This window comes from Mauremys reevesii, linkage group 1 (genome assembly GCF_016161935.1).
Source record: "Mauremys reevesii isolate NIE-2019 linkage group 1, ASM1616193v1, whole genome shotgun sequence".
Lineage (NCBI taxonomy): Eukaryota > Metazoa > Chordata > Testudines > Geoemydidae > Mauremys > Mauremys reevesii.
Genome location: NC_052623.1, coordinates 354,278,642 through 354,302,731, shown reverse-complemented (window position 1 = coordinate 354,302,731; position 24,090 = coordinate 354,278,642). Strand labels below are relative to the sequence as shown.

Genomic DNA, 24,090 nt, shown 5'->3' with positions numbered 1-24,090 from the left:
TCATATAGTTTTTTTATACTCATTTTTCACCATTTCCTAGAAAAGAAAAGGATGCCTATTTTGCTGAAAGCCCATGTGTTTTTAAAAATTCTCCATTAGTTTGAATGGCAAGTTAGAGGAAATTTTCTAAGTGTAATCACATTGACTGGTGTCATGAATTTTACTAATTGCAATAATTAAATAATTGCTTCAATAACTTAACATTTTCTGCTACTTACAGTGATTAGTGACACTGAATGAACAAATGAATAGGGTCCTGAACCTGTAATGTGTTGCATGATGATGGATCCCTTCACCCACGCTCTCCCACATAAGTTAATAGATATTTGCCCACCACAACACATGGCAAGATCAGGGCCTAAGGGTAGTGCTTCCCATTATTTAAGCATTGTTCTATCATCTAAGTTCAGCTCTGAAATATGGACTCCATGGACTTATTACAAAAATTACAGAAAACCACAAGCATGGTATAGCATGTTTATAGCACTCATGATACACCAACCTTATGCTCTGAAACATACCTGCACCATGATGTTGTCACTAGAAGCAGCTTCTTGGGCTTCGTTGATCCACCGTTTGACCACATCATAACTTATCTTCATCATGTGCTAGAAGTAGAAACAAAGAACATTATAAACAAACCAGCAACACTGACTTTTACAAGCACCTTTTTAATAATAATAATAATTTACTGGAAAGTTTTAAGAAAAATTACTAGCATAACCCATGATTTATCTGTCTAGGACTCTGCCCCAAGCCATTGAGACAAAGCGATAAGATCCCCTGCAATAACTAATTTGTATTTTGCATTCTGTTAAATGTTGACACCTGTACATAAAAGAATTGGGGGGTTGTATTAACGTCGGAACAAGAGAGGAGAAAGCACTAAAATTGTCTATCACCCTACCCCTTTAGCCCCATAAAAAGCTTTAATACTGGCCACAAATGCAACTTTTTGTTCTAACTTCAAGGCCCTGCATAGCTCTACTCCTGCCTACTTATTGGGCCTTGTGTATCATGCTCCTCCTCTCTCTCTTTGCTCTACGGAAGATGCCAGCCTTATTGCCCTACAAGAAGTCCTCCCACTGCCTTCCTTACGTGCATCTCCCAATCCCAGGGACTGCTGCCCTGGGCTGAGGGAGTACAATGGGACCCAGCTGGGGCCATCACTTCCCCACAGCACACAAAACTGCAGTGAGATCTTCCAAACTCTGGGGCACTAGGACCCATGTGATGCCTCCCCTCCCACCCATGTGGATTGCTGAGAGGAACCAGCCAGTCCCTCTAGCTGGTAGGGGCAGAACCAACCAAAGCAGGGACCTTTGGACCTCTGCACATTCAGAGAACTATACAGTTTTAATTGGCCTTTCTTTGCCCTGTGCTGATTGGCTGTTTGCACCAACCTTCTTCCTCTCTCAGTATCTTCACCTCAGCTTCACTCACCAGCTGCCCCTCTTAGCCTCTTCTCCCCTGCCCTGTCCCCCTCATACACCTTCCCTTCTGCTTTCTTTCCGTTTACCTGATCCCCTCCTAAGTAAAATCACATACAAAAACATTGTGGAACTAACCTGACATTTGCAGCCATCACATTGTTCACTCTGCAGCCATCACTGTCCCCACACTGAGTCTGTCTAGTTAGCCTGTATGCTCTTTGGGTCAGGGACCGTCTCCCACCCTGTGCTGGTACAGAGCCTAACACAATGGGGCTCTATGCTTGGGTGGCTCTTAGGCACTACCATAATAAAGATGTTAAACACAAAATAGAGTACAGCGAGTCAGACCCTCACCCTCATTTTGCTCCTGCACCATGCAAGCACCTTCTCCCACCCAACACTGCTTAAGAGGAGGAGGGAGGGAGATTACAATACAAATATAAAGCTAATTCCTTCCTGCTACGCTCCCAATGTATCTTGTCCTCTCTATTTCCGTCTTACACCGTTGAGTTATCAGGGCAGAGACCATCAGTGGTTGTACAGCACCAAGCATGCTTGTTGATACTTAAATAATAACAGAATCGATAAACATTTCTTATTTATACAGAGGCACAGGTGGGCGCAGCACTTGCAAACATGCAGGGAGACCAGGTCCCTGCCCAGAGGAGCTAATGCTCTAAATTAAACCCAAACACAAAATGAGCTATTAAGATATGGAATAGAAGTAGTTAGTGCTAAGGAAGAAGCTTGCTTGGGGCATGGGAAGTGAAAGGCAGAAATCCCAAAGTAGAAGACAGGACTGGGCAAAGAGAAGGAGAATAGGAGGAGGAACAATAACTAAGATGTAGGCAGGGCAGAGCTATGCACAGAACACACAACACTTCCCCTGTCATAACTAAATAAACCAGATTAATGTAATGCTATTTCTGCACTTACTAAGGAAGACACTAGAGCCGAACTTGATACACTGGGGACTTTATCCACGATGGCCTGCTTCATGTACCTCTCAATGGCCTGCAACATTGTACCCTATGAAAGGAAAGAAAAGCAACACATGGTGTTCATTTCTGGAAGCAGGATGTGACCAACGCACTAACCAATGTAATTTCAAAGAGACACAAAAATATACATAGTATTTACATATATTTACAAATACAACAAGGGAACAGAACATGCACCTTGAAGATGGCACCTTCAGACTGCTTTAATGACATTACAGTCGATCCTTGCAACACGCACCTCTGCGAGGTAGCCAAGCAGAGTGTGCTTGCTCCCTGGAAGTTAAGTTGACCAAAGCTACAGAGCAAGGCAGTGTTGGAGCTGGAATTAAAACTACAAAATTCTTGTCCCCTAATCCCATGTTCAGTCTGATAGCCAAGATGCTTCTCTGTGGAGTTAGAGAGAAGTTTTGGCACATCTTTTGGAGTGGTAAAACTAGATCTAAACCTCATTCTTTAAAAACAGTTCCGCCCAAAGAGGCTACTCATTACTCCAACAGGGCATTCTGAAAAAGATGTTCCTCTTTTCCAAACCCACCCAAATTGATTCTCTCCCTCACTCATGGGACTGTTTTGTACTTACATCAGTGATTCTACAGAGAGCTCTAATAGCCGGGCCTCGGTATACATCTTCCTTCCCAGTCATGTCTTTGGTCAAACTAGAATAATTAAAACAGATTGTTAATATCATTGTTATTATATTATGGTACCACATCCCTTCTAAAAAACATAGCTTGTTATTTTTATAAGCCATCATTCAAGTGATTACCATGCAACTGTTAAGACCCACTATTGGCTAGACAGCACCTGTGAGTCATTTGAAAATTAACATTTGGCGCTACAGAGCAGAAGTACACAAATCCATAATACAGAACCGAAACTAAAAAGATTCCATTACCATAAGCCTAGAACTTGATTTTTTTGGACAAAATTGGCTGTCCTACTGTATTCCTGTTTCCTCTAGCTCCATGGATTTTGACACTAAAAACGACACACTTAATGGCTAATTTGTTAGGTTTACTAGTCAAAAATATTACTTCTTTCCAACTCCCAAGCTACCAGTTCTATCTAGGATCCGAAAAATCTGTCTGGAGTCTGGCTCTTACATTAGTTACATACAGTAACAAAGATTCTGTGGCCAGAACCTGACTGTTCTGTTGATGAAGTCAGTCAGACTATAACCCAGTTCAATCTCCCACAGCTGCAGTGTCTCTGTAGGGTGAACAGGAAGGTACAAGCTTGTTTTTAATCAGAAACATTAAGCAGTTATGACAGGGAGAAGATATGCTTAGCAAGAAATAATCATTTTATGCTTTAGTCACTTTTCTGTTTACAACCACAGCTTAAAAGAAGTTAACAGAGCTCACTTTGTAGATCTGATGATGCACCCAATTTCATAGAACATGTTTAGTTTCCCTGGCTGTCCACTTTATACAGATCAGGGAGCCAACCTTGTGAAAAATGCAGCAGCTGAAGTAACAATACAGTAACATTTAATTATTTGCTTTAGAAACCTGTAGTTGGATTTTTCTAATACCTGCTGGTGACAATGATGACATCCTCAGAAATGTTGGCCATCTCTTTGATAGTAAGGTAGCACATTCTTCTTAAGGTTTGCTGTGGGAGTTTATCACAAAAAGCATTAAAGACTTGCCTACTTAGAAACAATATTTAACTCTAGTTACTATAGACAAATACTCCTCCCTCCACCCTTCAATTATATGATCTTAAAAATAACACTAACCACTGTAGCAACTTTCATAGAAAGCTGCTTATACAGAGACTAGAAACTTGGAAGCTACACACTTCTGCTAACCGGGTTCCCGCCATGTTTCATGTTATTGCCCACATCCATAGAATAACTTGGCTAGTACAATATGCCTGTCCACACTGGTGAGGCAAACTAGGCTAGAATACAGTTAGTTTAGCCTATATACTTCTGATACCAGCACACAATTTTTGTGAAACTTGCTAAAGTGGTTATTCATTTTTCAAGGTTAAATGTTTTGGGGTATTTTAAATCTACAGTAGCTAGAGTTTTAACAGAACCAGTTTTGACCCTTCATTACAATTAAGTTAAATCAAAGCGATATTACTTTAAATGGGACCCTGTGCAGATCATAGAGAACAGCAAGAGATTTCACTGGTTAAGAAATAGGTTTCACTGGTTAGCCATGACAGAAATCACGTTTTAAGACTGTTCAGTACCGAGATAGTCACTCGTATTGTGTATTATAATTAATTAGAAACTTTTCAACAGGACTCCCCATTTCCAATTTTCAAATGGAAGAAACATGCATAAAATAGCAATATTTACACTCTCAATATAACTATTTGAAGGCAAATGATGAAGCCTAATAGGCTCACAGTACAAGAGAAATTGGTATTGCAGAATCTGGATTTAAGAAAGGTCACAAAAATCTGACATTTGTGATATTTTGCGTCTGGGCAGAAGCACTCTGAAGTACCCGACACTGGCCGTCAGAATACAAGATACTGGGCTAGATGGACCATTGGTCTGACCCAGTTTGGCCATTCTTATGTTCTTATAAGGTTGCTTATAAAACTTTCCCTATAATTAATACACTAATATAACAGTAAGTTAGGATTCTAGCAGAGATGAAAGAGACCCATCAGACTCCGTACACTCCCTGAGAAGATACGATTTTCCCATGCTTCCTCAGAGAAAATTTGGTTACTAACCTTACATAACTGTTGTTCTTCGACATGTGTTGCTCATGTCCATTCCAATGTAAGTGTGTGCTTGCCCTGAGCAACACCGCTGGAAAGTTTTTCCCTCAGTGGTATCTGTTGTGTTGGCTCTGTTGCCTGCTTGAGTCATGCTCCCAAGCACCAGTATAAAGGGCCCTGCCAACCCGCCACCTCCTCAGTTCCTTCTTGCCGACTAACTCCGACAGAGAGGTAGGAGGGTGGGTTTTGGAATGAACGTGAGCAACATATCTCAAAGAACAAGAGTTATGGAAGGTTAGTAATCGTTTTTTTTCTTCTTTGAGTGCTTGCTCATGTCCATTCCAATGTAGCTGACTGCCAAGCATGTGTAGGAGGTGGGTTCGGAGTTCAATGACAAGCAGATTGTAGCACTGCTCTGTCAAATCCAGCGTCATAGAATCATAGAATCTCAGGGTTGGAAGGGACCTCAGGAGGTCATCTAGTCCAACCCCCTGCTCAAAGCAGGACCAAACCCAACTAAATCATCATCTCTGGCCTGCTGAGTGATGGCATAGTGAGATGCAAAAGTGTGGACTAAAGACAATATTGTTGCTCTATAGATGTCCTGGATAGGAACCTGTGCCACGAATGCACATTGTGACTGCCCAAGCCTTGGAGCGCGCTCTTGAGTCTGCTGCACCCAGGGATGCCTGTAGGGATGCCTTTGCCACAGCCATGCCTTCCGTAAATTCTTGTCTTGCTTCCTGAGGCAGCAACTCCTTAAACTTTTTCTCAGAGTCCCAGGCGTTGAAATGGTACCTGCTCAGGAGTGCCTGCTGGTTGGTAATCCTGAGCTAGAGACCCCCGTTCGAATAGACCTTCCTCCCCAAAAGGTCTAACTTTTTGGCATCCTTGGCCTTCAGTGTTGGTTCCTGTTGACCCCGCCTTTCCTGCTTGTTGGCAGCCAACACCACCAACGAACCCAGTGGTGGGTGCGTGTACAGGCACTCAAACTCTTGTCAGGAAAAAATATTTCCTCTTAGTCCTTTTTGCCATCGGCTGCAAGGATGCCAGAGTCTGCCACAGAACCCTGATGGGGTCCATGGCTGCATCGCTCAGGGGCAGTGCAACTCTTGCGGGGCCCGTTGCCGCTAATATGTCCACAAGAGAGTGGGAGGATTCCCTAATTTCCTCCATCTGGATCCCCAGGTTTTGAGCTACCCTCCTTAGAAGCTCTTGATGTGCCTTATAATCCTCCTGCAGGGGCACATCATCAGTTCCGGTGACTGCCTTATCTGGGGAAGAGGAGGATGCTTGGACCGGCTCCGCTCTTTGCCCTCGGCACCATCCAGATCCTGTGATGCCATTTCATGATACATGTCACTGGCCTTGGTACTGGAGCCTGGATCATGTTCTGGTGGTGGAGGTTGTCCAGGCTCCAAAGCCACCGAACATGACCTCCTGGAACGGGACCCCGGTTGCACTGGGAATGCCAAGGGGTTCCAGAAATGCCACTGCACGGGGAACTGCCACTGCCACAGTGGCCACGCCACTGGTGGGACCCCCTGACTCGGGTCCACAGCTGGATAGTATCTAGACTGGCAGTGCCAGCTCCTTTGCAAGATGTAAGACTCCACCTCCGAGTCCATCTCTGAGGATCCTTCCAGAGACCAGGCTGTAGCAGTGCTGACCAGTGCCGCTGAACGGTGCCAGGAGGAAGGGGACAGGGACTGAGCCATCATGGCTGGTTTCCCCTTTTGAAACGATCTGTGGCCTTGAGCCTGCCTTGTCAGTGCTGCCCTCAACAGTTCCCGTATGGCTGGGACAACTGTACCAGTAGCACCAGTAAGTTCCACACTGCCATGAAGGCCTGTAGTGTCAACGGCACCAATAGGGTCATGGGGCTCCAATGCCTCTCTCGCAATGGCGAGTCTATCAGTGCCGGACTCAACAGTTCCCGTTCCATGACTGGAATCAACGGCGTGGCATAGGATGCCAGTGCCACAGGGTGGCCCGACCCAGATCGTACCCTGACAGCATCCCTCTGTTGAGCCGATCTCAGTGTCTGTGATCGGCCTGACACTTAGGCACCGGCGATGATGAACAGTGCCTAGCGTCTCTTGCTGGCGCATCTTTCTTGGGCCCTGGAGATGCTTGACAGTGCTGGGGTTCCTTAGAGGAAGTAGGAGTCTCTCTCCTCAGAACCAGAGATGGGGAAGGGCGCCAGGTGTCTCAAAGTCAGGCCAGAGTGCTCCTCACCTAGGCTGAGGTACTTGGTGCTGAGTCCGAGTGTCCTGGCTCCGATGGAGGTCGGAACACTGTCTCCAGGAGGACAGAGCGAAGTCTAGCGTCCCTATCCTTCTTGGTGCAAGGCTTAAATTCCCTACAAATCTTGCACTGCTCCTGCACATGAGCTTCTCCCAGCCACTTTAGTTAGTTAACTAACTAATAACGGAAATGTACTGTTAAACTACAATAAACTATATACACCAAGAGTAGAGAGATTCCACTGGGGAGTACTTGCAGAAGTAAGAACGAAACACAGTTCCAGCAACCGTCACCGGCTGAAAGAAGAAACTGAGAGGGTGGTAAGTCAGCAGGGCCCTTTATACTGGCGCTATGAGAGTGTGACTTCAGAGGGCACCAGAGCTGACCTGACAGGTACTACTGAGGGAAAACTTTCCTGCGGCAGTGCTCGGGGTGAGCACACACCAATGTTGGAATGGTCATGAGCAAACACTCGAAGAAGAAGAACATATCAGATATTAAATGGTACGATATACATTTTAGCCAAAAACATAACCCAATGCTTTGAAAACATTCTAATCTCTTTCCTTTTAGCAGGTTTACCCATGAGTCAAACTCCTTTCTAAGGACTGCTGGAGCTCTAGTCTGTAAACAACACTGTCTTAATTTTGAGAGGCAAGAAACTAAGGCCCATATTGTGCTTTCAAATTGAGCACATTCCTCTAAGGTACTTATATCAGAGCAATGGGACCATATATGAACACCTCACAATTTCTGCTACTATCAGAGGGTTCACAAAGATCTCACTGAGGGTACAACGCAGACAAAAGCACATGAAACATTGTTCCTTAAATACAGAGACTTACATCATTAGACTGAAATAATCTGGTCATTGCAAAGAACGCTTCTGTGGCTTCAGTAGTTCCGAAATGTTCACCCTAAGGAGAACATGCAAACAGCAGACGTTAGAAACCAGTCAAAACTTAACTGTCCAGTAGTTTTCTCTTTTTAGCTCTCTCTCGTCTATATGCCCACTTAGATCCTTGGACTCCATCCTCTGTCTCTAAACCTTTTTCTTTTTTTAAATCTTTTCCCCATTTTAGAAACACTCCCTTCTTCACCTTGTATTTCTTATGGAGCACAAGACAATCTAATTATACTTTTTAAGTAGCTTGTTTCAACAGGAGTATCATCCATGATACACCTCTACCTCGATATAACGCTGTCCTTGGGAGCCAAAAAATCTTACCGCATTATAGGTGAAACCGTGTTATATTGAACTTGCTTTGATCCACTAGAGTGCGCCCCCCTGCCCCCTCCCGGAGCACTGCTTTACCGCGCTATATCCAAATTCGTGTTATATCGGGTGGTGTTATATCTAGGTAGCAGTGTACCAGCGAAGTAACGGGGTTTGTTAATTAACCTGTGCTCCCTCTGCTGTCTTTACAGCAGCAGGTGTTATGGTTTTTGTTTTAAGTTTTTGTCAACTGAGAAGAGGATTCTCCTAGGATTTCCCCAATACAAAACCTGTGCTGATTCAGATGCAGCAGAATATATTGGACCTTGTAATCCCTGCTGGTCACACGTGAGTATTAAATAGTGCCCCCCTCTGTCCATATTTCATGACATTTAGGTATCTAAGCTAAACATAATTCCTCAACATGGATTCCTGTTCACTACATAGGCAAAGAAAGAACCATGTGACAATCATTACCCAACCATTTTATTGTTCATAGCCATGTTTAAACATGGCTATTTCTACAATATAGAGAAGGCTGGTTCTGGCTAACACGGCATCACTGTAAACAGGCATAAATGGGATGCAGCTCCCAGAAGTCTATCATAAAAAGTCTTCAAAGCTTCAGTGAGCTATGTCTCATCTCCCCAAGGAAAGCTGAAAATCAAAACTAGGATCATAACATTATATAATAGGGTTCAATGTCTGTTACCCTTAATAAGATGCCCTCTAGACTGACAGCATAAGGTACAAGTTGTTTTGCTATCCTTAAAGTACAGTAATTCTTTCATGCTAAACTTTTTTTTGATCAGAAAAGACTAATCCTAGGTGTGTGTTTGGGTTAGGAAGATCCACTTACCTGGTTCAGTAAGTAAAGGATCTTGGTAAGTATATGCAGACATCTTCGTGGATTTATGGGAGTCTCATTAAAGAGGCGAGCCTGCGGACACAGCAGAAATACTGCATTATTGCATAATTCATTGGCAACAATTTACCAGTTCACCCCATGGGATCAGGATAACTCATTTCACCCAAGCAGTCTTATTGTATACTACACCTTAACATGATGCCAATTAATAAAAGCACTTAGCTGAAAAATGGACTCCGTTTTAGACAGATGGTTGTGAAGTGATTTGAACCAAGGACTGGATCTCGGGTTCCTGGGTTCTAATCATATAGCCAATCAGTGGCAAAGCTTGGGCATTTCTATTAATATTGGATGTCTTTGGGTTTTCTATATGTCAGTTTAGTTTAGATTTTAAAAGTTTCCTTTCCAGCATCTGCAACCAAACACTGAAGCACTGTACTAGTGCAAGGGAACCTGACGGTGAATTAATTAGTCTACTTTCACATTTATAGCTCTTTACATCCAAAAAGAGCCCCAAATATACATATACATATGATTGCACTGACATACAGCTAGCCACCTCTAGGGTGCCCAGATATAGCCAGGCGAAGAAAAGCATGCTGCATGGCATGACAATAGGGACACAGAAAAACAGCCTCTTCAGTAAGGGCCATTGGATCTTTAATGTCCATGCAAATTAAACAGGTCCTGTCTTCCTGGGTCTGATCTGAAAGATCCCCACACAGTAAACTGCATGTGCACTCAGTTTATTTTATCTACCCTGGAAGGATTAATTGACCATGCATCAGTCCAGGTACTTCAAACTTGTTGCTTAGGTCACTAGAGCATCCAGCCCAAAGCTATAGCAACTTTCACAATACACTTTCTGTTCATACCTCTTGAAGAACAGCACTCTTCTCCAAATGCTGGAAGGGATTGGAGCCACTACCTAAATAATAAAACAAATCATTGATGGTTACCCATATGCTAGAAGCCATGGAACTGAACACACAGAATGCCAGCTCTTAAACTTCCACAAGCTCTCTCACTATGAACTGTGCAGAATGACGTGTCAAGAGGCTCTTAATGCTGCTAAGCGGCATTGCAATCTGAGGATCTGATGTTCCTCAGGAGCAGCATCTAGGCTAGTTTCAAGCGCTGCCTGTTTAGGGTGTGGAAAAAAAAACCCAAACCCAACTTTTTCAACACAGTATCTCCAGCCAGCCAGTTGGTGAAGTTATCACAGCATCGCCATCAAGTGAGGCTGCTAGCTCCCTTTCTTCCCACCCCAACTGCTTTATGTGCCTTAGATGCAACAAAGAGGGAACACCTTAGGGTAAGGCTGTTTCTTGCCATTGGAAACATTCACGTATTGGTTGATACATTGCCCCTCACTCACACAAACCTATAACCTGCCAAAATAGCACTGCCACTACACACTCTATAATCCAGGAGTGGCCAAACTTACTGACCCTCTGAGCTACATACAAAAATCTTCAGGAGTTCAAGAGCCACAAGACATGCACAATTTGCCCTGCAGGGTGGCTCCTGCTGGGGCATGTGACCAAAGCCCCAAGACCCTACTCCCCGCAAGGCGGAAGCCTCTAGCCTCACCACCCCACTGCAGGGCAGAAGCCCAAAGAGCCCTCCCCCCAGGTCTAGTAGCTGGAGAATAGGGGGAAGGTGTGGGGAGCTCCGCAAGCCATACTTTAACTGTAAAAGAGCTCATGAGCCTCGGTTTGGCGACACCTCGAATAATCACTAACACTGGGCAGCTTTAGCAAAACATTAATATAGGGCATGATAAAAAAAAACACCTGGCCTTAGAATATCAGAAGTTACATTCCATAGCGTATACCTAGTCCTTGAAAAGTTACGATACCTACTGACCAGAAGACTAAACCTACCAGCTGCAGGTACGTGTGAAAAATTGGAAGAGGAACTCCAGCAGCAAGGTCCAAGAACAACGATCTGACTGAAAAACCCAGCCCCAGTGTCACCTCCAGCTGTAGGAAGGGTAAAGGTGCTTGCATTTCTACCATGGGTGCTTGTCCCTGAATACTCCTTATAGGCTCCATCTTTTGTATCAGCTTCTGGATAGCACATACCTGGCAAATTTGAAACCCCAGCCCCCTCTACCTGCTAAAAAGAAGTAGTTTTCTGGTGCCTTCTCCCCTACCCCTGAGACTTCTGGTTGCTACAAAAAGGGGACAGGTTTCCATTCATCCACCACCATGACCACCCTTAACCTCTGCTTTTTAGATTATCCTCTCTAGCTAATAATCGCAGTTCCCACCTCCACAGGAGGGGTAGTCAATAGGACCACCATGGGCCAAATCTGGACTGTCAGATGGTTTTCAACGGACTCCAAAATCTTTTGATGACTTATTATTGTAATTATTGTTATTTTTGTATTATTTTCTCTGGGGTCTGGACCTTGACCAAGAAATTTGGACCTTGAAAAATAAAAAATTGACTATCCCTGCTCTACTGCTACTAAGGGTATGTCTACACTGCAATTAGATACTGATGGTTGGTCTGTGTCTGCTGACTCAGGCTTGCAGGACTTGGGGTAAGGGGATGTTTAATTGCAAGGTAGACATACCCTTAGTAGCAGTAGAGCAGGGATAGTCAATTTTTTATTTTTCAAGGTCCAAATTTCTTGGTTGCAGGGCTGTTTCACTGCACTGTAGACTTCTGGGCTCAGCCTACCAGGGTCCCAGAACTCCCGCTGCAACCTGAGCCTGGACGTCTACACTGCAATGAAACAGCCCTGCAGCCCCAGTAAGCCCAAGCCCAAACCCAAGCCAGCTGGCCCGGCCCAGCCCAAGCCCAAATGGCTACAAAGCAATTAATCAGCCCTTTAGCCTGAGCCCAAGTCAGCTGGCAAGGGCCAGGTGCAGGTGTTTAACTGCAGGGTAGTCATGCTACTTGACACCAAGGGTAGCAGGCAACTAAGACAAGACTCTTGACAGTTTCATTGCTGCATAAAGGGTTATGAAGAGCAGAAGTAAAATTGTGCAGTCTTGTTAATTCTACTCTTCTGTTTGTTGGCAAAGCTCAGAGGAACAACAGTGGCAATGATGCTGTCTTTGCAGACTTAGGAAATGACAGTTCCCTGTTGGAAGATTATCTTAAAAACTAGGTCTAGAAGAATTTGCTAAACTAAATTTTGAATTTTAAATTTTGAAAAAACTCCTGGTGTAGCTCCCCTTAGCCACTCATGAAAGATTCCCACTCACGAGTAGATTTATTTTCCAAACCCTAGCATAACTGTCTACATGTCTACTAGATCACAAAGAATTTTACACCACCAACTGAATGATCTGTGTAGCATGTGCAAGTTACCATGGTAATGGGCACAGAACAGACAGGGTACTTTAATTACTACGGTGAGTGTGGTATAGATGGACACGGTGATTTGGGCTCCAAACTCAATTCCTTCTCAGCCTCACTGCCGAGGGGCTGCCAACAAGATTGACTGCACATGCCACTTTTGCTATGTTTTATTTTTATGATGTTGACTCCTGCCCAGTAGAGAGACATGATATACAAGAATCTCTTTTATTGGACCCATTTCTGTTGGTGACATAGACAAGCTTTTGAGCCACACAGAGCTCTTCTTTGGGTCTGGGAAAGATATTCCCAGTGTCACAGCTAAATACAAGGTGGAACAGATGTGACACTGTGAATACCTTTCCCAGACCTAAAGAAGAGCTCTGTGTGTCTCAAAAGCTTGTCTCTCTTACCAACAGAAGTGGGTCCGATAAAAGACATTACCTCACCCACCTTGTCTCTCTAATATCTTGGGACCGACACAGCTACACTAAGAACAGATATAACTTAGTAGATAAATGTTTCAAGTATCAGAGGAGTAACTGTGTTAGTCTGGATCTGTAAAAGCAGCAAAGAGTCCTGTGGCACCTTATAGACTAACAGACGTACTGGAGAATGAGCTTTCGTGGGTGAATACCCACTTCGGATGCATCCACGAAAGCTCATGCTCCAATACGTCTTAGTCTATAAGGTGCCACAGGATTCTTTGCTGCTTTTATAGATAAATGTTTGTACTTCACAGTCCAAGAGACACAAACAAGGCTTTCATCTCAGGGCCAAACACATCAAGACACCTGATCATAGTCTTTGATAGACCGAGAGACTACCTACACTGCATACCTGCCCAGTAGAAGTGAGACCAAACCACGAATGTGACAACAGCTTTATTCGGAACACCGAATGCTATTTTAAATGTATTATGAAACAGTTTGAACAGCACAGTTCCTCCAGCCCAACACACTGATGGGTTAAAACTTAAGAATGCCCATACTGAGTCTGACCATTGGTCCAGCTAGCCCAGCATCCTGTCTTCCATCAGTGGCCAGTGCCAGAGGCTTCAGAGGGAATAAATGGAACAGGGCAATTATTTCCATCCCGTTTCCAGTCCCAGCATCCGGTAGTCCCAGGCTTAGGAACACCCAGAGCACTGGGTTGTTTAGCAGCGTGGGATCTTTCTGCGGCCACAACAGCCTCCTGGGTGGAGATGGGGGAGGGAGCGGGGGACAGCGGTCCCTCCCTGCAGTGCCCAGCTTTTGCTCCTGGCTGCCTTGGTGTTTGCTGGTATAACCCAGACACCTTTGTGGTGTGGTGTTCTGTCCCATCTAATGGCACCGAGACCACTTCAAGGGAGAGCTATTAATGAGTGTGCTCTACAGCCTTAGCTAACAGTCAGTCGGCTTTTAGCTCATGAGGTAGAGCAGGGGGTTCTCAAGATGGGGGTTGGGACCCCTCAGGAGGGTCACAAGATTATTACATGGGGGGTCATGAGCTGTCAACCTCCACCCCAAATCCTGCTTTGCCTCCAGGATTTATAATGGTGTAAAATATGTTAAAAAGTGTTTTTAATTTATAAGGGAGGGGTCCCACTCAGAGGCTTGCTGTGTGAAAGGGGTCACCAGTACAAACATCTGAGCGCGGCTGTGGTAGAGGCTCATGCACTAAGCTCCAGAAGTCCCGGGTTCGACCCTGCCCGCCACCGACCCGGTCTGTCCGGGTCCCACTGGGACCCGCAGCCTCCTGGGCTGCTCCGGGCAGCACCTCTGCAGACACGCGGGGGTCACTGCGGGCGCTCAGCCGGCTTTGGCCCAGGGCGGCGGGGCTCAGCTTCGGAAACATGTTCAGAGCGCGCTGAGGCCACCGAACCCCTGTTCTGCGAACCCCTGGTAGGGGACGGATCTGCGCCAGCACTAACCCCGTCACTGGGGATCAGCGGCACGAGCCCGGCCCCCTGCGAGGGCACAGCAGCCCCACAGGACCCGGGGAAGCGCCGTGTCCCCCACAGCCGCGTCGGGGTGGGGTAAGAGCCCCTCACGCCCCCTTGCCCCCCACGGAGCCCGGGGGAGCCAGTGAGGCCCCTTCGCTCCCCACATGACCCCCCCCCCCACGGGGGCAGCTGAGGCGCCGGGTCCCAGGAGGACACGGCCAGGCCCGCCGGGCTCTGACTGACGGGCCTGCCCGCAGCGGGGCCGGGACCGGGCGGCCCCTCAGCCGCCGCTGCTACTCGGCAGGAACCGCACCGGTCCGGACACGCGTCCCCCCCCGGGCCCGGGCCGGCGCCGAGGCCGCAGCCCCAGCCCCGTACCGGTCTCCTCGTCCTTCTTGTCGAACTTCTTAATCATCTCGGGGCCGCCCGCTCGCTTCCCTCAGCGCCCTGAGCCGCCGCCGGAGCCGGGAGGGAGCGCCCGCCGGAAGGCCCGCCTCCAAACGCGGCAACGCGCCACATGACTGGCCCGCAGAGCCGCCATTCACCGTGGAGCCACGCCCCCCTCGCCGGTCACCGCGCCCGGCGCCTCGTTCTACGCCCCCTTCCAGCCTGGCCACAACCAACCACGTCCGGGGCACGCCCCCTTCGCTCTCCGGAAAGCGGTGGGGGGGACGTTCCCATTTAAAGGGACAGAGCCCATATTTAGGACCAGCTTCTCCCCAGATCCCTGTTCCTCTCCCAATGAGCTTCGCTTTGGAGCTGGAGCAGGGTTCAGGTGCCAGGCTGCAGGGGCGCCACTAGGACCCAGAGTGTAGAAAATTGTGTCTGCTGCTGATGTGTATGTCTTCTCTCTGCTCCAGATGCACAGAGATGGTGGAGTGCTGGGCTGGAGGCAGGAGGGTGCAAGAGACAGAACAGGCAGGCAGGAGAAAAGGGGAGAGGGAATAACAGAAAGCGGCAGGAGCTGCAGGGAGAGAGAGAACATAAGAACATAAGAAAGGCCGTACCGGGTCAGACCAAAGGTCCATCTAGCCCAGTATCTGTCTACCGACAGTGGCCAATGCCAGGTGCCCCTGAGGGAGTGAACCTAACAGGCAATGATCAAGTGATCTCTCTCCTGCCATCCATCTCCATCCTCTGACGAACAGAGGCTAGGGACACCATTCTTACCCATCCTGGCTAATAGCCATTTATGGACTTAGCCACCATGAATTTATCCAGTCCCCTTTTAAACATTGTTATAGTCCTAGCCTTCACAACCTCCTCAGGTAAGGAGTTCCACAAGTTGACTGCGCCAAGTGAAGAAGAACTTCCTTTTATTTGTTTTAAACCTGCTGCCTATTAATTTCATTTGGTGACCCCTAGTTCTTGTATTATGGGAATAAGTAAATAACTTTTCCTTATCCACTTTCTCAACATCACTCATGATTTTATATACCTCTATCATGTCCCCTTAGTCTCCTCTTTTCCAAACTGAAGAGTCCTAGCCTCTTTAATCTTTCCTCATATGGGACCCTCTCTAAACCCCTAATCATTTTAGTTGCTCTTTTCTGAACCTTTCTAGTGCTAGAATATCTTTTTGAGGTGAGGAGACCACATCTGTACACAGTATTCGAGATGTGGGCGTACCATGGATTTATATAAGGGCAATAATATATTCTCAGTCTTATTCTCTATCCCTTTTAATTATTCCTAACATCCTGTTTGCTTTTTGACCGCCTCTGCACACTGCGTGACATCTTCAGAGAACTATCCACGATAACTCCAAGATCTTTTTCCTGACTAGCTAAATTAGCCCCATCATGTTGTATGTATAGTTGGGGTTATTTTTTCCAATGTGCATTACTTTACATTTATCCACATTAAATTTCATTTGCCATTTTGTTGCCCAATCACTTAGTTTTGTGAGATCTTTTGAAGTTCTTCACAATCTGCTTTGGTCTTAACTATCTTGAGTAGTTTGGTGTCATCTGCAAACTTTGCCACCTCACTGTTTACCCCTTTCTCCAGATCATTTAGGAATAAATTGAATAGGATTGGTCCTAGGACTGACCCTTGGGGAACACCACTAGTTACCCCTCTCCATTCTGAGAATTTACCATTAATTCCTACCCTTTGTTCCCTGTCCTTTAACCAGTTCTCAATCCATGAAAGGACCTTCCTTTATCCCATGACAGCTTAATTTACGTAAGAGCCTTTGGTGAGGGACCTTGTCAAAGGCTTTCTGGAAATCTAAGTACACTATGTCTACCGGATCCCCTTGTCCACATGTTTGTTGACCTCTTCAAAGAACTCTAATAGATTAGTAAGACACGATTTCTTTACAGAAACCATGTTGACTATTGCTCAAGAGTTTATGTTTTTCTATGTGTCTGACAATTTTATTCTTTACTATTGTTTCAACTAATTTGCTAGACTTACCGGTCTGTAATTGCCAGGATCACCCCTACAGCCCTTTTTAAATATTGGCGTTACATTAGCTAACTTCCAGTCATTGGGTACCGGGCCGATTTAAAGGACAGGTTACAAACCTTGGTTAATAGTTCACTTCACATTTGAGTTCTTTCAGAACTCTTGGGTGAATGCCATCTGGTCCTGGTGACTTGTTAATGTTGAGTTTATCAATTAATTCCAAAACCTCCTCTAGTGACACTTCAATCTGTGACAGTTCCTCAGATTTGTCACCTACAAAAGCCAGCTCAGGTTTGGGAATCTCCCTAACATCCTCAGCCGTGAAGACTGAAGCAAAGAATCCATTTAGTTTCTCCGCAATGACTTTATCATCTTTAAGCGCTCCTTTTGTATTTTCATCGTCAAGGGGCCCCACTGGTTGTTTAGCAGGCTTCCTGCTTCTGATGTGCTTAAAAAACATTTTGTTATTACCTTTGGAGTTTTTGGCTAGCCGTTCTTCAAACTCCTCTTTGGCTTTGCTTATTACACTCTTGCACTTAAGTTGGCAGTGTTTGTGCTCCTTTCTATTTGCCTCACTGGGATTTGACTTCCACTTTTTAAAGGAAGTCTTTTATCTCTCACTGCTTCTTTTACATGGTTGTTAAGCCACGGTTGCTCTTTAATAGTTCTTTTACTGTTTTTCTTAATTTGGGGTATACATTGAAGTTGGGCCTCTATTATGGTGTCTTTAAAAAGGGCCCATGCAACTTGCAGGGATTTCACTTTAGTCACTGTACCTTTTACTTTTTTCTAACTAACCTCATTTTTGTATAGTTCCCCTTTGAAATTAAAGGCCACAGTGTTGGGCAGTTGAGATGTTCTTCCCACCACAGGGATGTTGAATGCTATTGTATTATGGTCACTATTTCCAAGCGGTCCTGCTATAGTTACCTCTTGACCAGCTCCTGCGCTCCACTCAGGATTAAATCTAGAGTCGCCTCTCCTTGTGGGTTCCTACCAGCTGCTCCATGAAGCAGTCATTTAAAGTATCGAGAAATTTTATCTCTGCATTTCGTCCTGAAGTGAAATGTTCCCAGTCAATATGGGGATAATTGAAATCCCCCACTATTATTGGGTTCTTAATTTTGATAGCCTCTCTAATTTCCCTTAGCATTTCATCATCACTATTACTGTCCTGGTCAGGTGGTCGATAATAGATCCCTACTGTTATATTTTTACTAGAGCATGAAATTTCTATCCATAGAGACTCTATGGAACCTGTGGATTTGCTTAAGATTTTTACTTCATTTGAATCTACACTTTCTTTAACATATAGTGCCACTCCTCCCCCTGCACGGCCTGTTCTGTCCTTCCGATATATTTTGTACGGAATGATTGTGTCCCATTGATTGGTCTCAGTCCACCAGGTTTCTGTGATGCCTATTATATCTATATCCTCCTTTATCACAAGGCACTCTAGTTCACCCATCTTATTTTTAGACTTCTGGCATTTGTGTACAAGCACTTTAAAAACTTGTCCCTGTTTATTAGCCTGCCTTTTTCTGATGTGCCAGATTCTTTTTTATGTGACTGTTTATCATCTGATCCGGCCCTTACATTATACTTCTCATTCCTCTGCTCCTGACTATAACCTGGAGATTCTCTATCATCAGACTCTCCCCTAAGAGAAGTCTGTGTCCGATCCACACGCTCCTCTGCAGCAGTCGGCTTTCCCCCATCTCCTAGTTTAAAAACTGCTCTACAACCTTTTTAATGTTTAGTGCCAGCAGTCTGGTTCCACTTTGGTTTAGGTGGAGCCCATCTCTCCTGTATAGGCTCCTCCCATCCCAGAAGTTTCCCCAGTTCCTAATGAACGTGAACCCCTCCTCTCTACACCATCGTCTCATCCACGCATTGAGACTCTGCAGCTCTGCCTGCCTACCTGGCCCTGCGCGTGGAACTGGGAGCATTTCTGAAAATGCCACCATAGAGGTCCTGGATTTCAGTCTCTTCCCTAGCAGCCTAAATTTGGCTTCCAGGACATCTCCAGGAGGAGGAGCCTCTTCTGTCTCTCTCTGGCACCCCAAGGAGCCTGGACTGATTAACACCAGCTTCTCAGGGAGCTTCCTGTCTCCTGCTGCTTCCCTGAACCCACTAGAGGAGAACAGGCAGTCAACTGAAGTAGTAGGAGCCAGTTAGGCCCTTAAGACGCTGATATCTTCCCTCACTCAGGCCCTGCTACCAGACTGCTTATTTGTCCCCTTCAGCTGAGTGTTGAGAGCCACTATAGCAGGCAGAGAACAGCAGTCATGAGTGAAAGAAAATGCCCCTCTCGGGCAGCATTCAGAAAAAGAAAGCAAAGGAAACTTTTCTATCTAAGCAGGAAGGAGCTCTCCTGAGATACAAAGACATAAATGTTCACGGTGAGCCTTCTGGCCCCAGTGAGGATGTGAGTGTTGAGGAGATGCCTGATCTTCCAGTTAGTCCGAGTGCAGGCACAGGTGAAAGTAAGCCGGTATGGTCTGGTACGGCATACTGGCAAGAGCCAGTACGCTGTGCTGGACCGCACTGGCTTCCGTGGCAGGGATTTAAAGGGCTCTGGGCTCCCCGCCACAGCAGGCAGCCCAGAGGCCTTTGAATCCCGCCCGCGGCTCAGGTGGTTGGGCTGGGGCTGGGATTTAAAGGGCTCACAGCTCCCTGCAGCTGTGGGCAGCCCAGAGCCCTTTGAATCCTGCCCGCGGCTGGGCTGGAGCCAGGATTTAAAGGGCTCAGAGCTCCCATGGCTGCAGGCAGCCCAGAGCCCTTTAAATCCCACACGCGGCTCCGGCAGCCGGAGCTGTGGTGGGGATTTAAAGGGCCTGGAGCTCCGCGGCGGCCAGAGTCCCGGGCCCTTTAATTTGCCCCAGGGGCTCCCAGCCACCTCTACAGCTGGGAGCCCCAGGTTGATTTAAAGGCCCTGGGGCTCCCAGCCACAGCTGGTGCCCCAGGGCCTTTAAATCTTGAGAGGCCCCGCCTCTTCTGGTTGAGGCCCCGCCTCTTCCAGTTGAGGCCATGCCCCCCTCAGGACTCCGGCAGTACCGGTAAGTCCTGTAAGTTACTTTCACCCCTGAGTGCAGGTGACCTGGCAGCTACTGCAGCATCCATATCTCCATCTCAAATGGACGCAGGACCGGCTCTAGGTTTTTGACGCCCCAAGCAAAAAACTTTTGGTCCGCCCCTGCCCCCCAGTTTTTTTTTGGCTTTTACACATGTTTGAACTTTGCCATTTTTTTTGACTGTTTAAAATTTAAAAAAAAATGAAAACAGAGAATTTGTAGTTAGTGAAATAAAACAATTTCTTACTAGTGTACTCATTTAATTTTAACAAAATCACAATTACAAACAATTTGGGTTCAACTATACACTGTAATGAAAAATGTTAGTGTCTTCCGGTGCGCCCAGTTTCTCATAAATTAAAAGAATTTATATGAACTGAATTTTTCTGGTTTTTATACTTGCGTAGTCTTTTAATAATTTAGTGAAATCTAAATTTTTTGCAATGGTACTTTCAGTTGAAATTAATGCGAGTCCTGACAAAAGATTTTGAGACATGGTGGCTCTAAAATAATTTTTTTGTAATTTCAGTTTTGAGAAACTGCGCTCACCCGCACAGCCCCTAGCCCCCTTACCTGGCAGTAGGTACCGGTGACCCCGCTGGGGCAGGCGCAGCTGTAGGCAGGCTGGGGCAGTGGGGGGAGGCGGGGCCCCGTGCCAGTGCTGGGGAGCAGGTGCCGTTGTTCCAGCAGGGCTGGCTGAGGCAGGAGTCCCTCGCGGGGCTGGAGGGATGTGGTGCTGACTGGTCCGGAGAGGCAGGCACGGTGCTGGGCCAGGCTGAGCAGCAGGAGCAGGAGCAGGGCGACACGGGCCATGGCGCTGCAGCGGCGGCCAGGGCAGCCCGGGTCTTGGGGCCGCTGTACGGTGGTGGCAGAGGACACGGAGACAGCAGCTCTGCGGCGCTTCTCGGCTGCTCCCTGGCACCGCTTCCCCAAGCACAATGAGGGCGGGGACTAGGGCGGGGAGGCAGGGGCGGCTCTAGGAATTTGGCCGCCCCAAGCAGTCATGCCTGCGGGAGGTCGACTGGAGCCACGGGACCACCGGACCCTCCGCAGTCATGCCTGCGGGAGGTCGACTGGAGCTGCGGCTCCGGTGCACCTCCCGCAGGCATGACTGCGGGAGATCCGCCGGACCCGCCTGCCGCCCTGCCGGCAAAATGCCGCCCCAAGCGCGTGCTTGGCGCGCTGGGGTCTGGAGCCGGTCCTGCGGGGAGGGTGCCCAGCCACGACTGGGAGCAGGGCAGGCTGGGGGCTGCTGGAGGGAACCCGGGGCACCCACCACGTGATCAGTTCCACTTTATCTATTAGGACAAGGTCTAATATAGAATTTCCCCATGTTGGCTGCAACACTTATTGAGTTAGGAAATGATCATATATAATGTTTAGAAATTTGAAGGATGTTTTAGCACTGGCAACACGAGACCTCCAGCATATGTCACTCAAATTGAAGTCCCCCAAGATCACACAGTTTATTTCCCCAATACATTATAAATAAGTGCTTAAGGAGGCAGTCAATCTGTTCCCTGGAGTGATCTGGTGGTCGGTAGTAGACACCAACTAATATCCCATCTTGTGCTTTATGTGTTAGGACATTGATCCATAAGCATTTCAGATCCTTCTCTTCCAGGTTATCGCTGACTCAGAAACAGGTATTTGACATAGAGTGCCACTCTCCTTCCTTTTTGCCCACTTGATCCTTCCTAAATAAGTTATAAACCATTCCAATTGCGCAAATCATCTCACTAGGTTTCAGTAATACCAACTACATCTAAGTTACACCTGTCAAATTACTAATGCATCATTAAATAATCTCTTGGCATTAAGCATGCTAACTGCTCGGGCCCAAATCCATAAAGATTGTTTTCGATGCCAGTTAGAAGCTGTGACGGGGTGTATCAGCCCTGCACTGGTACAACAGGGGTTAACTCTTCTGTCTTAGCCTAGGAGGCCACACACACTCCGCCTCCCGGCTCTGCTGGGCATGCTCCAGCTGGAAGCAGGATATAAGAGCCAGCAGAGCAGCTCAGTCTGGGCTGACTGTCTGCAAGGAAGGAGGTGTGTTGCTAGTTCCTGAGGGAGGACTACCTGCATTCCCATATGCGGAGGCTAGCCTGTTGGAGATGGACCCTGACATACCGGCACAGGACATCGCAGGGAGGGGAGAGACTGGAGAATCCCAGAGACGAAGAACCTCAGAGACTCGGGTAGGAAGTAACTCAGGGAAGTATTGTGGGGAAATGGTTACAGAACCAGACCAAGGCTCGGCATGTTTCAGTTGGAGCCCCACCGAGCTGGTGGCGGGCAACCCCGCCACTGAAAGGACCCTGGGTTGGACCTGGTGGAGATGGCGGGGCCGAGTCCACCTATCCTGCCCTGAGAGCAAGGGCTATAGTACTGACTCTAGCCATTGGGTTGCACTGCCCTGAGAGCAAGGGTTGTATTATGGACTCTGGCCACTAGGCCATACTGCCCAGAGAGCGAGGTTCACGTTCAAGACTAAGGCCACAAAGCTGTGCTGCCTGAGATGTGAGGCAGCCCTTCTGACTCAACTGTGGGACTGTGATGCACCTCTCCTCTGCCCCCACGGGGTCACGGGGTGTATCAGCCCTGAGACAGAAGCCTAAATGCCTTTGGGGATTTGGTGCAACCAAGGGAGGTATTGGCATGATGTATTAATAAGAAGACCTACTTAATGTCTGACTAATTTGGGGCTTTGTTTTCACTAGGGAAAAAGTGTGGTGTGTTACCACATGTTGACTATCACATGGATTGATGATTAGCTTGTGGTAAAAACCTAGTGGGACACCTGTCAGTAGACTTTGGTAAGAAATCCAAGATGGAGTTCTTGGTGTATCCTGCCCACACATCTCCACTGCGATGGGAGAAATTACAATTCCATCCTAACCTACCACATCATGCTGGAGCACTCCGACTGTTCTTTCATGGGGCCATTTACAACATCTGCAACCATAACCTCAATATTGAGTTTCCCTCCTACCCTAACCTGAACAAGCTGATAGCTCAGATGGTGTCCTCCATCACTGCTTCCCTGAGGTTTGATGGTGCTTTGAATGTGGATCTCACTGAATTCCAAACTAACTTGGTGCCTTATCCCTGGATACACTTCTCCATCACTACCTATGTGCCCATAATTTTGGCAGAAAAAGCTTAGAATGAGCAGCTCTTGGTGCCTGAAATCACCAACACTTGCTTTGAGTTCTCCAACCAGATGGTGAAATGTGACCCTCGCCGAGGCAAATACATGGCTTGCTGCCTGCTGTACCAGGGAGATGTGGTGCCCAAGGATGTGAATGCAGCTATAGCAGCCATCAAAACCAGGAGGTCCAGCTAGTTTGTGGACTGGTTTTAGTTCAGACTCGCTAAAGTTCAGCTCTTCTTTCGGGTTTGGGAAAGATACTCCAAGCATCAGAGCAAGATGGAACAGATGCTCGGAGTATCTTTCCCAAATCTGAAGAAGAGCTCTGTGTGACTCGAAAGCTTGTCTCTCTCACCAGCAGATGTTGGTCCAATAAAAGACATTACCTCACCCAACTTGTCTCTCTAATATCCTGGTTCTGACAGAGCTACAGCCATACTGCATACACAGGAGGATATGACATACTGACAGTATCTGCTTAACATAGCTTACCTCTCCTGAGTTGTTCACTGTTTGGCCTCTTGTTCACTTTTAACCCAGCATCCCATGCCACCTTCCCAACAGCATGCTCTTGGTGGAGTCAGTTAAGACACTAACATCTTGTCAAACCTCTATTCTACAGCAGGCCTCCCCTGTGTTATGACTGAAGTTAAGCATGGGGTCTGTAAGACATCTTAAGCCTTGTATCTTCTTGCAGTTCACCATTGGAAAAGATGCAATGTTTTCAAAATTCTTGAACCAAATGTAGTATTTCCATT

The 24,090-nt window shown here is 46.8% G+C and overlaps 1 protein-coding gene and 1 pseudogene across 2 annotated transcripts in view; one reads left to right on the top strand and one right to left on the bottom strand.

Moving 5' to 3' along the window:
* Positions 1-15,209, bottom strand: part of COPG2 (COPI coat complex subunit gamma 2) — a 36,076-nt gene extending 20,867 nt beyond the window's left edge. Inside the window, exons 1-8 of one of the 2 annotated variants that reach the window (XM_039519825.1) lie at positions 15,071-15,209; positions 10,329-10,381; positions 9,445-9,525; positions 8,215-8,286; positions 3,969-4,048; positions 3,015-3,090; positions 2,370-2,462; positions 522-608 (exon numbers count right to left, since the gene is read on the bottom strand). In XM_039519825.1, coding sequence (XP_039375759.1) covers positions 522-608; positions 2,370-2,462; positions 3,015-3,090; positions 3,969-4,048; positions 8,215-8,286; positions 9,445-9,525; positions 10,329-10,381; positions 15,071-15,107 — 579 coding nt within the window. In that variant the 5' untranslated portion in view covers positions 15,108-15,209. The remainder of the gene's footprint in view (positions 1-521; positions 609-2,369; positions 2,463-3,014; positions 3,091-3,968; positions 4,049-8,214; positions 8,287-9,444; positions 9,526-10,328; positions 10,382-15,070) is intronic. The other variant, XM_039519826.1, reaches the window with a different exon arrangement.
* A 5,780-nt stretch (positions 15,210-20,989) lies between these two features.
* On the top strand, positions 20,990-23,545 carry LOC120380241 (annotated as a pseudogene).
* The last annotated feature ends 545 nt before the right edge of the window (positions 23,546-24,090 follow it).